The following is a 17,904-nucleotide window of genomic DNA, read 5'->3' as shown; positions in this document are numbered from 1 at the left end:
CTAAGTGTGTGCTTTCCGTGTTCATGCTGCCCTCTATCTCAGCTGGGATTTTGTATCTTGTATTTAATGCTCTTGGTCATTAATTCCCTCAAGCTTTCACCTTACTGCAGCATCCCTAGTCACTGCTGGGTGGCTTTGAATGCTGCTTGCACCAAGTCTAGCACCCCTGAAGGGTGGTAATTAAAGGAGAGGGTGTCATCAAATTGAAGACATGTTGAGCACTCAGCAGGAAAGCTTGTGGGTTAAAGCAAGTGGTGCGCTTAATGCCTGCTCTAGGATTAAGATGAGCTTTTCTGACCAGGAAAAGTGGCTGTGATCAGGCCAAGGGATCTAACACTGGAAAACAGAAACATGGGTGGAGGAAGCCAGCTCTCCCCTGTTGCAATCCAGAACACATGACTGTGTTTCTTGCTGACCTGAGAGGATGGGGATTAGTGCAGTGGGGTGTGAGGCAGAGGATCAGGTTTGCCACCCTGCTCCTTGGCACGGCTGTTCCCACTCGCTGGCTCTGCCTCAGTGGGTGCTCCCATGAGCAGTTACAGAGTGTAGCACCTTTACAGCCCTCTAAATCCCAGCTCCCAAGCGGCAGCAGTTTCTGCCTTCAACAGGGGCAACCTGCTGCCACTCATGTCATGTCTTGGCTCTTGGAGATGCAGCATCTTTCACCTGCCTCTGCACTTCACGCTTCTCTGGGCTGGGGAAGTCATCACACACTCTGTTAGTAGGTCTCCAGTCTTCCCTAAGGCAATCCCTGGACTTCCCATAAAAACGGCCAGTGCGATGCGATGAGTGTTCTCTGTCAGTTCAACTAACTTACCTTGTGAAGTTTCTATGTATTTTTCACCAAACCCAGTATGGAATGGGACATGTCCCAGAAGCTGCTTGAAACAAACTCATGTTTGAGCATATCTGAATGTTTCCACTCCAGCACGGGAAACTGCTTTGCTGGCTTATTGCTTGGATGGCTCTGTGACTGCCCAGAGGTTTCACAGTTAAATCCCAGCCTTGCCTCACAGGTGACGGTGGACCCCAGCAGGAGCTGAGATGGCCGCTGCACCGAAAGAGGCAGAAAATACCATTGATCTGGAGGAAATCCACATGGAGAGACAAGAACCCCCAAAAGGTGGGTTTGTGTTGGCAGGACTAGGAATTTATGCCCTCATTTAGCTGCGGTAGAGAGAGGGTCCCCAGTTCTGGCACTCCAGCTACCTAAAACCATTGTACATGGAAGCACAAGCGTCAGCTTTGTACTGCTCTTCTCCCATCACAGCTATCAGGCTGGTGACTGCTACCTATGGTGGTGGACAGAGCTGGCTGGCTGGCAGGCCTCTGCTTTGTGTAAACATTTTATTATGCTGGTAATTCAAGGATTCTTTTATTTTTAGCAAATAAATAAATGCATTCTACTTCAAAAGGATTTTAAAGTGAAAAAAGAGTTGTAGAAAACCATTAAAAAGGCCTGCATTTGCAAAAAATGAAGAATTTTCTCATGAAATTCTTCAGTAAGTTCTGTTCCATTTCAGAGGTAATGTTGATGGGTTTGAGTTGACTTAGTTGGGAGATAAATGGCCTGACAGAAAAATTTACACAGCTCTGACTTCACTTAAATAAGACCTTAAAAGCATACATATACTGAAAGCTTTCTGCCAGGTCTGTTTATAAAGCCACCCTAGCCCTGATTTTGAAATGCTTTTGTTTGCTCCTGAAATGGGGTGGAAAAGTCAGGAATAAAGGCTTAGGAGACAAAACTGAGCCCAGAGCTCCTGGCTGTGGTTGTCTTGCAGGGTTTTGGGGCTGGGGCAGCTCCCGGCTCACACTGCCCATGCTGGGAGCGAGCCTATACCCCAGGGGTGCAGAGGGTCTGAGACTCATGGCAGTTTGGGCAGGGAAAGGGAGTACACCAATAGACTGAGTCCAAGCCATGGGTTTCCAAAGCATCTGGGGTAATTCAGTACAAGGCTGTCCTTCCTCCATGCCCATGTCCTTTTCCCTGCTGGCTGCTGTTTCAGTAACCCCCTGACGTGCCCAGCCACCAGCATGCCCGGGGCTGGTCAGTGGACACAACACTGGTAGATGTTTCCAGCCTTTTTCCTGGTGCGGTCCCACGTTAGCATGGATAACACTGGTATTTCATACAATTTGACTGCTGACATGGGGATTTTTTTTTGTCTCTATCTTTCTTTCCCTTTGGTGTTCAGGACAGATGACATTTACAGTGGAAGAAGCTGTGGAAACCATTGGGTTCGGGAGGTTCCACATTGTGCTTTTCCTGATCATGGGCAGCACTGGGGTAGGTATCTGCAGCCATCTGCACTGGCCTGAAAAACACTTTCCTCATTTTCCTTATTATGTGCAGTAACAACCATAAGCACCATATTGCAGCAGATTTTTTTCACACGTACCTTCTCAAGCAGGATTTCTGCTGTTGTCATCTTTGCCCAAAATAGATCTTGGCCACAACTGACGTTGCTATTTCAGGGCAAAGCTGAGCAGGATGGCTTAGAGCATCCTGGCCTAGCCCCTGCCCCGGAGCACTGTCCCACCGGGCAGCACTGATGAGGCATGTCTTTAGTAGCACCTGAGGGTTAGGTTCAGCCTCCCAACAGCATTTTTCATGCCTTCCCCAGGGCACCCAAACCCTGTACAATCTGGCTGTTGTCCTCTCACCCTTGGCTACCCAAAAACCTTCCTAACCGGCAGGATCTTGCCAGTTAGGTCTGATTTGTGAACCGAGGCAAAAGCCTGAGGCCAGGCTGGGGTAAAGATGCAATGGGGCCATACCCATGAGAATCACTGCAGCTGAGATGTAAAAGCCTCTAGCTATGTGTAAATGATAGGCTTATTTCTTAACTGAAGCCAGCTGCTGGGGCAAACAGCCAACGGAGCAATGAAGTTTTTAATAAAAAACAGTTTTAAGAGGTCATCTTTGTGCTAGGTGCCTGAATTCACAGCCAAGTACCTAACCAAGCAGCTTGGTTTCGAGAGATAGTTGAAGATCTTCCACTAGCACATCCTTCTGGAAAGGATGAGTCTTTCCAGTCTTCCTAGTTACACAGTGTACCTAGATACTTGCTTTCTAGGTACACCTTTCTCCACTCTCCTCCCTGTTTTCAAGTGCTTATGCCTTCCAGACCAGGCACAGGGTTCAGACTGCTATGGAGACACCTTGGCTTCACAGGGCTGTTTTGACATGATGGGACTGCCATAGCTGCAGTCTTGGTAGGATTGAGGGACTTTCCCCTGTGGGCTTCCCTTCTTGCTAACCTGCACACTTGTTCCTGAAGGTGGCTGAAGCCATGGAGATCATGCTAATAGCTGTTGTGTCCCCTCTCATCCGATGTGAGTGGCAGCTTCAAGACTGGCAGGTGGCTTTAGTGACAACGGTGAGTTACTTATGTTCCCTCCATGCAGGTCATCCACCATGTGGTCATTGTCAGAGCACTGCCACGGGCTTTGTAAAGTACATTTCCCAGGGGACCAAATAAATTCCTAGGGTCTCCTCTCAGGGACAAGAACTGTAGGAAAACAGAAAGTGAGCTGTTGTGAGCACGCATCCATGCCCAGAACTGTAATGCCAAAACAAGCCCCCACTTCCATATTCTTATTTTGAAGTCCTTGCCATCCAACCCCCATTTTTGAGGGCTGAAGCAGTGAGTGCCTACTTAGAGGAAGTCAACCCCTGATGAAAGCCACCTTGCTCGTGGTTCTGGCACTGCAGTTCATCCTGCTGCTTGGAGAGCATTCATCTCACCCACAGTTCAAAGAGCAGAGCTGCCTGGTGCTGCCGGGAGTGGGCCCTCCCCAGCTGTGTTTCAATTCCCTTTAGATGGTGTTTTTTGGCTACATGGTCTTCAGCATAGTGCTCGGGCTCCTGGCCGACAGGTATGGCCGCTGGAAGGTGAGTGGTTGCCAGGGGGTGCATGTCTTTTCCTGAGCCCCACAGGAGCCATGCACCCTGCCGAGCCCAAGGTCTGATGACCCTAATTTTTCCCCTTTTGCAGATTCTGCTGCTCTCATTCCTCTGGGCAGCCTATTTCTCCCTGCTGACCTCCTTTGCCCCATCCTACACCTGGTTCGTGTTCTTGCGGGCCATGGTAGGAGGTGGTGTGTCGGGCCACGCACAAGGGTAAGGTTGTGTTTCATGCCTCGGAACAGGCAGCAGCAAGCCAGCATCAATGGGGAGGTTAGTGGAGGCACCCATGGGCCTGGAGGGGCTGCGTTCCTGGGTTTGCAGCAAGAAAGGCTTTTCAGCTCATTTTGGCTGACCCTGGCAGTGCACCCGCTTTCCCTTGTGCTGAGCCTGATAAGCCATGGCTGTGCTGCGACCTGGAGGAGATGGCTGGGAAGGGGCCTCCATGGGGGCTGGAAGTGGAAAGGGGAGCAAATTCCCACATCTCCTTAAAACAAAATGCCATTCTGTAATTTCACTGAATCCCAGTTGATCGACCTAAACTGCAGTTCCCAAGGACTCCCGAGCCCTGGAATAGAGGAGGCAGCTGGTTTACATTAAGCCAATGACAGAAGGATTATTAAACACATATAAAACCAATTAGACAGGTAACAGATGAGCAAAGGCTGCTTCCTCGTAAAGTCGTCACAGCAATTCTGCTTAAGTAGCAAATTTTTCTTGAACTGATGTAAAACATTCCCATTTCAATGAAACTTTTTGCCCTATTGCAGTGGAAAGGGGGACACGGAGGGAGAGAGCAGAAATTCACAGCAGTAGCAACCACTGCACTAGGAGCCTGGGAAAATCAATTGTTTCTTTCAGCTCTCTCAGAGAGAGCATCTTCCATGGCTCCTTGGAGCCTGGTTGCTGCCCGGGCAGAAAAGACCCAAACCAGTTGTGTTGACCCAAAAGCCGTTTGCCAAGGGAAGGGCAAGAGGGAGATAGATGCTGTTGGGAGGAGAAGGCACCCTGTGCCTGGGTCCCACATCTGCTGAGCCCCTGGCACTGCCTCCTTCACAGGAGGGCCCCCGTTCCCTGGCCATGAAGGCTGCTAATGAGCCTATTGAGGATGGAGGGAAATTGGACGAATTGCACATTCTATAAAACACTTTGACAGGTGAGATAGAAGTAGCCAACATGGGTCTTTCCCCACCCCTCTCTCTTTCCAGCCAAGGAAGCACAATTCCCACCTGTGAACTTGAGAGCTGCCAGTGAGAAGTCCTCCCCCAGGGGCTATCCAACCATTTGATAAAAAGTGGAACAGACTGTTTTATTTAATGAAAACGATTCACTAAAAATTGTCCATGCCTACGAACATACTCTATGCTTGTGCTGACACTTCAGTCACCCCACAGGACCTTCCCATACGTTTCCTGATGCACAGACTGCAGTGTTTACCTGCCTGTATCCTACAGGCATGGCTTTGTGAAAGGATTCATGCTGTGCATCTCCCTTGCATGTAATTTGCTGCCCGAGTGGAAAGCATATTGAACAGGGATCCCCCATCTCTGGGTGCTGCTCAGTGGTGGAAGAGGGATGGTAGTCTGTCTACAGGCAGCAAAATCCATCACTGACTGAGCTGAACTGCTACTTGATTAGTATAGAAATTCTCACCATTGCTGTATTTCTGCATTTTTTCCCCCCTTTTTTATTAGGCTTATCATAAAAACGGAATTTTTGCCCACAAAATACAGAGGATACATGTTGCCCTTATCTCAGGTAAGAGTGAGCACATTACTATTTCTTCCAGCCCCAAGTCCCAGGTGATTTGTCCCCGTGCTGTTTGGAAGCTGGATCTCCAGAACATCAGCCTTTCTCCCAGACTATTCACACGTGTCTGGGTCTGAGCCCCAGAGTGTGGCAGCTACGTTATTAAAGGCAGCTGCCTGCAGAAGAGAGGCACTAACATCAAATATCTGAATGCTCCAACCACTGCATGAGGACTTTGAGTGATGGCTGGCACCATGGCTCTAACAGGGCCAGTGCTGTTGGGCTGGTAGGCACTAGAGCTAGTGGTACTGCCAGCCTCCTCCAGGCCTGGGCTCATTCCCTCCTCTCTTTGGACCCCCATTGATAATAAGTGGTTAATAAGGTGATTCCCAAATGAGGTCCTAATCTGTGCCTCTCCCTGTCCCTGCACACTGGACATTGTGCAGGATAAGGGTAACATAGATTCCCAAGTTTGGCCCCAGACGTGCTGGGAGAGTTGTGCCTGCTTGCTGGGCAAAGACCACAGCAAGCATGACTTGGGTGGTTGCTTACGCCAGATTTCTGCAATGGGCACTTGCTGCATGTGCAAATGATCTGTGGAGGCCTCATCGAGCGCATGAATCCATCTGACTGTTGAACCAAAAGTGTTTGTATATGGTCTTGGTGGAAGGGGTAATTTGCTTTTCATTACTGCTTGTTTGATGCCAGGGCTTGATTACCAAAGTGTCATCAGAAACACAAGGTTTTATAAAAAGGAACAATGTTATTTATCCCCAGAAATTTGTTATTTCTGCCCACAGATTACTCATGAAGTTGTTGTGGCTCTTATGTGTTTGTTTGTGCTTTGTGTTGGCTGAGCTCCCTTGGGTGGTCCCCTGGAAAGGGATGTGTCTCCTAATGGCAACAAGTGAACTTAGGGGAGGAATGTACATGCAGATCAGGGGGCCAGATTCTCCATTGGTATAACTTGGCATTGAGTCTACTGGAGACCCACCTACTTCCAGCAGTGGAAATCTGGCCCATTTTTGCCGTTGGTGCTTGTAAATCTGCTGCATCCCTGCAGAGATTTAGACAAGAGGAAAATTCATGGGCTTGAGCATTAGCAGAGCAGTAACTGGAAGGACAAAAGAAGTGGCTTTAACTACAACATAACAGCAAGTGATCTGTTTTCATCTGGAGCTAATTAAGACTATCTTCAGCTGTCCCTCCCCAGATCTTTGTCTTTCATTCCCTCTTTCTTTCAACCCAAACTGAGCTTCTCATGGATGCCATAGGATGGGTCAGTTTGAACTGCAGTGCTTCCCAGCACATATCCCCACCTATCCATGGAACCAGACCCAAAGGGAAGAAAACAAATTGTTGCCATGTGTGTATGTTTTAACCCCTTCCCTTCCTTTGGAAAGGTGTTTTGGTTGGCAGGATCCATGTTAATCATTGGCCTGGCATCGGTGGTGAACCCAACCATCGGTTGGCGGTGGCTCATCAGAATCGCCTCCATCCCTGGCATCCTTCTCATCCTGGTGTTCAAGGTAGGAAGAGCTTTCCTCCAAGCTCCCTGCCACTGACCTGGCATCTCCCCAGGCACCAGGAGGCATCACCCTCCACCCCCCACAAACCTGGGGATGTCATAGAATCATACAATAGTTTGATTTGAAGGCACCTTCAAAGCTCATCTAGTCCAACCCCTCTGCAATGAGCAGGGACATCTTCAACTAGATCAGGTTGCCCAGAACCACATCCAGCCTGGCCTTGAATGTCTCCAGGGATGGCACATCCACCACCTCTCTGGCCAACCTGAGCCAGTATTTTACCACTCTCGTTGTGTCCTCCTTTCACCACTGCAGCCCTCTCACTTGGGGGGCTTGGGAAGGTCCTGATGGCCTGGGAGGGCTGCAGATCAGATGCTGAGGAGATGTCACCCTGTGTGAGATGGCTTGGCTTTGCTTTGGTTTGCAAAGCCTCTGGCTTTGCTGCCCTGCTGAAGCCCTCCAGCACTCCGGGCTCCAGTATCTGTGGTGCCAGCAATATCCAGGGTACCATGGTGATGGGCCAGACATCAAGAGGAAGACAGCCTAGGCAGGGTATGCAAAAAATCACAATACCTTCACTCTAGTGCTGGCCACAGCGCACCCCCTTCAGGCTTTACATGTGTTAGGGCTGATGAATGAAGCCTCAGTAAAGCGTTCACAGAGCAAACGGGTGTCAGGGTCAGCTGCAGCTTCCCCAGGTTTACTCATGCTTCAGAAATATCAGCCTCAGATATGGGGACAGTCTTATTTGAGGGGAGTGATGTGAAAAATCCCTACTTAGCACTGCAGTGCTAAGCTGTGGCTGGTGCAAGCTGTGCACATGCGAAGGCCCTTCCTGCAGCTGAACAAATGGGCAAGTCCATGTGGGATGCTACCTGGGCAGTCTAATGCAAGGTTGCTGTGAATGTCCACTCGTATAACTTTGATGTTTGGTTTCCCTGATTATTTTTGCCAGAAAAAAAAATGGGTACCGAAAGTTTTAAGTCCAGAAGAAAGAAAAAGACACAGTCAGCATACACGGCTGTAGGAGAGAAGGAATCTTTAACTCCTATTTCAGTGACACAGATCTAATTGTGTATAATTTAATAGAACCATCATTTAATAAAAAAGTATCTTATTTTGGAAAGAGCACCAGGTGTGGGTGACCACTGCAAATGCTAGTGATGAGTTAGTTCCTAAATTTCATCCAATTCTTCCCTTTTTTTTTAATTACCTTGCTGAGTCTTCCAAGACTTTTGCTCTAGTGACACGTGCCTCATCGTGTTTTAGAATTGCAATTAATAAGGGTTGTATTTGTTAGATCTGTGTCTTTGGCTTCCACCTCTCACGAGTGCCTGCCACAGACAGCTCTGTAGCAGACTTCTGGGAGCTAGACCAAGAAATGGGTTTTTTGGGCAGGGTGAGCTGCCCAACATGAGCTATGGGGAGCTGGGACACACAGGGATGCTCCAGGGCATGGTTGGGGAGGAGGACAGGCAAAAGGCTACTCCAGCTGAGGTGGTGCCCTGTGCTAACCTGGCCAAGCTCCTGGGCATGACAGGAAGCTGTGAGGAGGGTTGTGTGGTGCAGAAATGCTTTCTGATGCTGCTCTGCTTTCAGTTCATCCCAGAGTCGGCGCGGTACAACATATCCACAGGGAATGTGGCCACTGCTCTGGCCACGCTGCAGAGGATAGCCAAGATGAACGGGGCGGTGATGCCTGAGGGGGTGCTGAGGGAGCCTGCCAAGGTAAGCTGAGCCAGGGGCACTGCTCAGCCCCTCTGTCCCAGGCAGGGCTGCTGCAATCTGAGGATCGGGGAGGGAGCGAGATGGCCAAGCACGTCTCACTCTGCTTCTCCCCCTCCTCGCCTGATTTCATTCCAAACAGCTATTGAATGTGATGATGAAGATGTCATTTTTCTTTTGGAGAGACAGTAATCTTGGGCCTCAAACTGGAATTGAGTTTTCTGGGGTTTTTGCATTCTTTGTGTTCACTCAGAAAAATATCGTGGTGAGAAAAGATCTGCTTCCTTTGCCACACAGAGGGCTCTTGGCACAGCGTGTTCTCCCTTGCTGCCCATCCATCCCCCAGGGGCGTCCCTGTGCCATGAGGCTTGGGACCTGCCCCTTGGGGTCCCTCTGAGGGCTATGGCTGGTCAGGGTCCCAGCCATGATGTCAATCCATGTCTCTCAGAGGCTTCTCCCAGCCCCTGGCTGGGCTTGTCCACTGGGTCTCAACACCCAGGTCTCTGAACGTGGAGCCACGGACCAGCAGAAGAGGGTCAAAGCAGGAGGGGCCATTGCACAGCTACTACTGTTTCCACCTGTAAGCAGCTGAGCACTCAGGAGTGGACCAAAATGCCCAAAACCATGTGTGGATGTTGCAGGCAGGACAGGAGAGGAGCTGGGAGTCAGCATTATCCCCCCAAGGCTGCTCTCCCTTACCCTCAGTCTGGGCCGTGCTGACTGCGGGGTGTGAAGACTTACTTAGGTGTCTCCTTTGACCCCCAAGAAATGAAGGTTGGACAAACCTATTGTCCAGGGCCTCAAAATTCTTATCCAGCTCTTTTTAAGTCCCTTTCCTGGACCTCTTTGCTGCTAATTCAATCCCACAGGCACCAAGCATTGTCCTTAACAATTCATGCAAGATGGTGCTATTGTATTGGAATTAATTAGGATTAAAGCTTCCCTGTAGTTTAATTGAATTTATGTAATGGACCCGCATTGGCTGTGGGAAGGGTTTTTGTTAGCTGTGCACCCTCTCGGCCTTAACCAGCGATGGGGAAAATAAAGGCAACCCAACCCATCCCTGGGAACTCTTGTCCCCTCGGCAGTGGGATGCTGGGGCAGCTGCCAGCTCCTGGGGAGCATCAGGGCAGGCAGGGCCCCTCAGTGTCTCTGCTCACTGGCATTTCAGGCCTCCCAGCAAGATATACGTGGCCACAGACTTGCTCCACATGCAGAGCAGGGGATGCTGGACCCTCTCCCCAGCACATGGGGCAGTGGGAGCTTCCAGCAGCCCCAGCAGTGCTGGATACCCAGTAGCAACCAGGGCACCCCCCTGGCACCATGGTGGTCATAATGGGGCCAGGCTGATGAGAGCTGAGGGGACTGGGAGTCCTCAGGGTGTTCTCTTCTCCTTCCCTCCATCCCTTGCAGCACATCCTCCTGTAGGCATCCTTTGGGAAGAGGCGCTTTCCTCTCCGGAGAGCTGATGGGGTGCTGTATTGCACCATCTGTCAGTCTGTCTGTGCATCAGCAGCCTGGGGCGAGGGCAGGGGGGCACTTGGGGTGCCCGCTGCTGCTGCAGAACACTCACCCTGTATAAAAGATGCCTTTTAAAAAAATATATAATATTTCATAATATATATTTCATAGTATATAATTCATCATATTTCATTATATATTTCTATCAAACAATTTGCAGGAAAGGAGAGGAAGATTCAAGGACCTCATCCACCCCAAATACCTCAGAACTACTTTGCAGATATGGATCATATGGTAAAAAAAGTCTTTTTTTTTCCTTTTCTTTTTTATTTATTAGTTTCTCTGGGTTATCAGCTCTTTCCCTCAGTTGAATGTGTGCAGGGAGCAGAAGCCTCCCCATGACTCTGCCACTATAAGGCACCACTTCTGCTTCAGGAGGTGGCTGCAGATCCTTGGCAGCTGGAGGGGGGGTGTATGTGCACATGGGTGACCGTAGGGATGCCCTGGTCTCTGGTCTCAGGCCATGCCTCAGACACTCTGTGTCGGTTGGTGCTAACATAAGAAGAGAAAGTCTGGACATCCAGGGTGGTGCAGGGTGCTGTGAGCCCTTGCTCGGGACAGGGCAGCTCAGAGGAGGTGGGGTGGGAGCCAGGTGAGAGCTGCAGAGGAAAGGCCGCAGCGTGCACTCCCCATGTGCCTGCAGCTCTGCTTCCTTCCTGGTGTGAACATGCCCTTCCCAAGAGGAGGACAAATGCACCACCTTCCAGGCCAGCCAATATATCAGTCCTACAGGGCTCCAGCAGAAACTCATTAACTGTTACCAGTGCCACTGGCTGGGGAAAATTAAGATTGAAGAGGGATGCGTTTCATATGCAGTGTTCCCCGTAGCTGTATGCAAGGGTCATGTTTCATTGACTTTGCTGTCTGAAATGGAAATGTATAAATAATGAGTCCGTGGGAACTCATTGACCCAAACTATTGCTAAGTCAGGCCTTGAATTTTTCATGTTCTCTGCCCCTCCACTTGTATGTTATGAAATAATTCTTTTTGTTTGATAATCCTCCTTTCTGTCCTGGTTGCTGGCGTGTTCTCAGGTTTGTATTCCCACCTCCCATACCCCCCAAGCATCCCCTGCCTCCCCAGGCAGCTCGTCTCCTAACCCACATTCTGCTGCTCATTTCTGGAACTGCCAGGGGCGTTAAAGAAGAGTGAAAATTACTTCTTGGCCTGCTTGTGATTAGGTGTGTGCTGAATTACTTGATAATGACACAGCCAGGCTGCCATCACTAGTGCTGTGCTCTTGACAGCCAGCCAGGGTGCAACGTGAGCCTCTCCAGCCGCTTAATGAAAGCTCCTTTCAAAATCCCTGGGCAGGAAAGTGAAGAACAGCAAAAACCTGGACAATTCTTTTATGTGAGCTGCAGCATCAGGGCCTCATGTTGGGAATCCCTGGATTCACAGGGAGAGGTGGCTTGGAAATGTCTCCACTTACAGCTCTGCATGAAGAAAGGGACCACAGGGGCAAGCTCTCACCATAGCGGGTCACCTGCTGCAGAGCAAGGTGCAGCACTAATGGGCGAGCAAAACGACCATGGTGGGTTGACCCTGGCTGGACAAATCAGAATAAGGCACCCAAAACCTGCTGCATTTCAGTTTCCTCACCTTCCCTGTTGCTGCTGCCACTCACCACAGTGTTCCCCACCCCAGGCTTGGCATAGCTTTTGCTTACTACGGTGTCATCTTGGCCAGCGCCGAGTTAGTGGAGCGTGACCTCGTCTGTGGCTCCGCGGCACCACCGGTGCAGGACTCCAGCGACGACTCCGAGGAGAGACGCAGCCCCTGCCACTGCCGCCTCTTTAGGCCCGCTGCTTACCAGACCATGATCATCAGCACCGTCGGAGAGATCGCACGTAACCCCTTCTACCCTCCCTGCCAGCTCCTTCTTACAGCCAGCCAATACTCACTGCAGAGCTTGTAGCTGTATATGCACTTACTGATGTCCCAGGTGTCACAATGTCCTCAGCATTGCTGGCTACTGCCAGGTACAGGCACTTCAAATGAAGGTCTGGGACACAGGCCATGAGCTGGTGGCAAGGGGCAAGAGAGCGCATTGATCTGTAGGCAAGTAATTCTGATGGTAGCACAGGTCCTTCCAACAGCAGAGCCGAAGACCTCCTTAGCAGTTAGTATGTGCTGGGAAATCGCTCTCAACTTACAAGAACCGAGCCTGATTTCCCAAATTCCCAGACACGTAGTTTTTGGAAAGTCATAAATAAGCAACGATCGCAAATAGTCAGATTGATGTAATTAAATGCATCACACAAGTGGCCTACCTTCCACGAGATGGTGGCCTCAGGAGCGGGTCCTTCACCACAGTAAAGGACAGCTAAATGCCCAGCAAACCAAAATGCTCCCTGGTGCAGCCTGCCTGGGAGCGCTGGGGGGTGGCAGGACATTCCAAAGGCACCCTTGAAAGAACTTGTCACTGCATGTGGATCTAGTATTGCAACATGGCTAGGACATCCATGTTTTCCCTGGTTCATGTCTCAGCAACTAATCTACGAAGTGACCGGGTGTTGGACGCTGCAGGTACAGCCAGGCTAGGACCAGTCCAGTGATGCACTCAGGTGCCTGCTTGGCCCCCCCCAGCTCATGGGGGGACTCAGCGGGGCACACTCTGGGCCCGTGTTTGCTGGGCTGTGGACAGAAGGAGCCAAACCACCCAGGCCTGTGGTTCTCACCCAGTGGATGCCTTCAGAGGAAGGCAGTTTCAGAGCACAGGCTCCATCCTCTGAGGGGAAGGACAGACAAGAAGGGGTATGGGGGCAAATTTCAAGGTTGGGGTATGGGAAGAGAATTACAGGGTTTGTACATTTTATACACCATTTGGTGGGCGCTGGGGATGCAGAGAGGTATTTTTGAGGCACACCATGCAAGGTTTATCAAGATAGACAATCATTACAGCGAGGTCGTGTAACATTTTACAGTTTTCCTTTTTATCTGCAGTAAATCCTTTGAACATTCTTGGCATCAATTTCCTTGGAAGACGGCTGAGCCTGAGTATCACCATGGGATGTACGGCCCTATTCTTTCTTCTCCTTAATATCTGCACCTCGAGGTAGCCTGGATCAGCATGGTACTCTTTTGGGGGGAGCTTGCAATGCTGGGCAGGGGGCAGTACCTGTGGTATTCTCAGGTCACCAGTTGGTCAGGCCAGTAATTCCTGTACATCTGAAAAAAACCCCTCTGACTGGATCCCTCCTCTTCCTGGGAAAGCTGCAGCAGGAGATGCTGTGGTGCAGCAGGGTGCAGTGGGGGTAATTTGTATTATTGAGCCTACATGGCTTCCCCTAAGCATACAATAAGCTGTTTTCTAATAATTCACATAAAAATGATATGAACAACATCCACCACAAAGTAGTCATATTTTTCATTTGCTTTTTTCCTTTTTCTTTCCTTTTTTTTGGAAATGCTAAATACATTTCCTCCAACTTGTAGAATCAGGCACTTCACTGGCAAAAATCAAGCAACAGCCAGGCTGGATGGGGCATCAAGCAACCTGGTCTAGTGGAAGGTGTCCCTGCCCATGGCAGCGGGTTGGAACTAGATGACCTTTGAAGGTCCCTTCCAAGCCAAACCTTTCTATGTTTCTATGTAATGCTGAAGACACCAGCTGAGACACTATGGTCCTGTTCAGATCATTCCCTTCAGCCTCTAACACTTGCCTAAAGGAAACCGAATGAGCAGTAGCCTGTTGTCAAATGTGCCTTGCCAATGGACAAAAGAATGATTATACTTGTCAGCAATCAACTTGTGCTTTCCCTTGTATTAAGCTGGTAAAAGCCTTAGCACAGTGCATATGTTAGGTTGCACCTCTGCCGATCACCATTCGGTGACTAACTCTTTGCTCCACACGGCTTTCTCTCCAGCGCAGGCATGACTGGGTTTCTCTTCATGCTGCGGGCCTTGGTTTCAGCCAACTTCAACACCATCTACATTTACACAGCAGAGGTGGGTCCTCCTCAGGGTATGTTAAGCTGCTTTGGGGCATGAAAGACCATTTGCCTATACCCAGGAATGCTGCCATATTTATTGACTAGAGTCACCTTCCTTGTACTAAGTTTCTCTGACTGATTTCATATGCAAGATCAGAGGAGGAATCAGAAAACTAGTTGAAGATGACAAGAGGAAGTGGAATGCCCTACTACAAAACGTTTTTGAGGATGTTGTGTACCACCAGCTTCCAAAGCCCACAATCTTTCCCCTCCCCAACCCTGCAAAGTTAGAAAATAAGCTACCACTTAAAAATAACCTTTTCCAGTACTTAAGGGACTGATGGAGTAGTATGAGGTAGTATACATACACTTTTTGTTCTCTTAATGGAAATTGCTATGTTCTGTCTGCAAAGTTTCAATCCTTCCGAGAGCTTTGTCCTTTGCACAACCTCAGAGTCATTAGTTCTGTGGATGAAGTACGCATTGGGAATTGTTGTTGTTCTTTTTTAGACAGTTGAGTGGAGTTAAATGGATTGCCACGCAGCTTGACTCGAATGATAAAAAGCAAACAGGAGTAGCTCCGTGCATTGGCCTGATACTTCTTTTAGTAGTACACTGTATTGTTTAAGCTTTCACTGGGCTTGAATAAATACCAAGATTTTGATAGTCCTGATTTGGATGCTGTTGATGTAAAGACCGTTGCTGCAAGGGCCATATCATAAACCAGTACTACTCACAATTTAATCAATGATCAAAACCAAACTCAGAAATCCGCTTTCTGGCCACATGCCTGGGCTCTTCTTGACTTACCTTACTTCCATTGGTTTGGCCCAGTAAAGTATTTTTACAAAGGCTTGCATGAGTATACTTGCTAAAATCTATTGATAGTAACAGGACTTACTTAAAGGAAAACAAAATATATGCTTAAGTGTTTTACTGGCACAGATGTTTGGAAGATGTGAAAAAGAAAATACACAAAGCACATTCTTCTAAGCCTGGAAGTTTCTTACTGGCATCTGTTTTAATTTTTCTTCCTTCTAAACAAAAGTGTTGTTGATACAAATAAATAGGTAGTCTTGAAGGCTGCAGACAGTATCTTTTCTGCTTTCCAGATACAGAACCTGGCAATATAAATTGAATTCTTCCCTTAGCACCCAGCCTATCCTCTATAACTTTGCTGTGTGCTGCCCAGCACAGCTGGGAGAAAGATGGTAGTGGTGGTAAGCAAAGAGCAGAGGAGTTGCATCTAGCTTTGATTGACTTGCCCTAAAGCTTTACATAGGGCGTAAAATGGCAGATTTGTAATGGCACAAATGAGACCCAAAGGAGCCTTTATTTCTTTTCATTTGTTATCCCACTAGCTGCCCTTGATAATGTAACGGATCTCTCTGAAGAAAAACTAAAAAGGAAAAATAAGGACACATATCACAATCGCTGCTGCACTAATCTGATTTCCTTCTGGCCTGTTTTAGGTTTATCCTACAACAATGCGAGCCCTGGGGATGGGAACAAGTGGGTCACTGTGCCGTCTTGGAGCTATGGTGGCCCCATTTATATCGCAAGTAAGAGCACACTTGGTAATGTTGGTAAACGTGATGCCAATCATTGCTATCAAATATATGGAGAGATGTCCCTGCAGTTCACACACACACACAAAGGGTGGATGTAATCAGTTCTGTGTTCCCAACTCTATACAGAGTACTTACGCAGTCCTTGCCAGATGTAGCTCTGCATAAATCTCATCCCAGAGCTTAGCTTGCTAGTATTTGTTACTTTCTGAAAGCTCTTAAGATTCACAAGACATTGATTTTCCTATTGTCAAGTCTCTCAGGTGTTTCCGACCCTTCGTCCACTGTAATTCCTAACTAATTGCCAGTCCCCCATACCACTGAGTTGATGTTTGAACTGTTTTTTGCCTGCAGGTCCTTATGAATGCTTCTTTCATTGGGGCCCTGTGTCTTTTCTCATCTGTGTGCGTCATCTGTGCAATCTCTGCGTTCACACTGCCCATCGAGACCAGGGGCAGGGCACTGCAGGTTTGTATTACCACTCCAGGAGCTCCTGCTAAATGCTATTCTAAATGCTCTTTAGAAACTAGTAGATTATGATTCAGCTGGAATCCAAACCAAACTCTCCTGAGGATTAATAAGCCAAAGAAAGGCCTGACCGGCAAGCACAAGAACGTGCTGTGGCAGCAGCTTAAAGCACTGTCACCCCACTTGACTAAAGCTCATTTCGCATAAAAGAACAAACCAGCGTGCCTGCCCTAGCCTCAGCTACCTCATGGAAGCGTGTTAGCTTCAGCTAGCGCAAGCCTCACTTTGCTATTACTTTTCCAGCCCCTACTTGAAGTTGCTGCTTCACAGGCACATATTCTGGTCTGCCAGTGCTGCAGGAAGAAACGACAGCAGATGCATGTAACACCTTCCACTACTAAAGCCATTTCTTCACAAATTCAAGTCAAAAGATCCAACTGTATCAGTATGTTAGCCAAGCCCTTGTGGCTAGTGTTTCCTACAAAGCAATCAGAGAAAACATTAAGCACAAAGATTAAGGGGGAAATTTTCAATTCAGACAGCCTCTCTTGCACAAGCTTCATTAGTTTAATTACAGGAGGTGGTGAGCAGTTCTGTGATTCTAGTCGGTTCAGCTATACCAGCATGGACCTTTTCAAATCATGCACACAGCATGTCCCCGTCACGCTGCCTGTTATTCTGCAGTCTTACCTGTATAAACCAGAAGACCATGGGCTAAAAAAATCCATGTTCATCAGTGGCTCAGAGCAGGACAGATGTTTGATCAAGCTGGTTTATGTGGGCTTCAGAACTACGCTTTTGAAAAACCATACATACAAACACACATATTACATATGTAAACACACTTAACTTCATTGGGTCCCATCTAAGGTTTCCCCACTGGGACCTTAAGGTTTTCAGAAAAACAACATATTAATCATTGCTTGCTTCTTTAAATGGTTACCTTTCGGAAATGCTTGTCTTCTATGTTTTTATGCCGTTTAAAATATCTATGTGATACTTTGTAAAAGACATGGGGGAGAGGGGGGCGGGAAATCAAAGGTTAAGCAAGGAAGTGGACAAAGCAACTTATCCTTCCTTTGTGGGTGAAATTCAACCCCATGCACAGAGGCCAGAGAGCCACTTAGGCTTTCAAATGGTTGGATTTACAAGAATTACTAAGCAAAACACTTCATTAAGAGTGTTTTAGATATTAAAGGAAAGCTTTGATTCAACTACAGTTGAATGAACTTTGGCTAACAGTGGTCAAGATAAATGGGAGTGTAATGATTCCTTAACAGGATCCCCCCTTTTCATGTGGACTTAGCTCAATTGCATTATCCTCCTTGCTAAGAGTTATAAGCTCCAGCTGCTGGCCTTTACATGCACAAGTCAAAAGGATGAAATAATAAAAATGTGCAGAACTAGTTGTGTACTCAGGGAAGCCACCATTAGATCTTGAATTCAACTTGCTATCTCTCATCTCGTGGTCATTTCAGAGATTACATTTGTGTACATAG

General features: G+C 48.2%; 1 protein-coding gene across 1 annotated transcript; it reads left to right on the top strand.

Annotated features, from left to right (window-relative positions):
• Positions 1-1,044: 1,044 nt before the first annotated feature.
• Positions 1,045-17,423, top strand: SVOPL (SVOP like). The gene is made up of 14 exons (XM_030478714.1): positions 1,045-1,123; positions 2,199-2,290; positions 3,285-3,383; positions 3,827-3,898; positions 4,002-4,126; positions 5,605-5,668; positions 7,063-7,188; positions 8,788-8,916; positions 10,595-10,668; positions 12,082-12,284; positions 13,381-13,492; positions 14,304-14,385; positions 15,842-15,931; positions 16,292-17,423. The coding sequence occupies exons 1-14, from the start codon at positions 1,045-1,047 to the stop codon at positions 16,475-16,477; spliced, it is 1,533 nt and encodes a 510-aa protein (XP_030334574.1). The 3' UTR covers positions 16,478-17,423.
• Positions 17,424-17,904: the final 481 nt, after the last annotated feature.

The sequence above is a fragment of the Strigops habroptila genome, chromosome 3, assembly GCF_004027225.2.
Source record: "Strigops habroptila isolate Jane chromosome 3, bStrHab1.2.pri, whole genome shotgun sequence".
In the NCBI taxonomy this organism is placed as follows: Eukaryota; Metazoa; Chordata; class Aves; order Psittaciformes; family Psittacidae; genus Strigops; species Strigops habroptila.
This window is presented reverse-complemented; position numbering and strand designations above follow the sequence as displayed.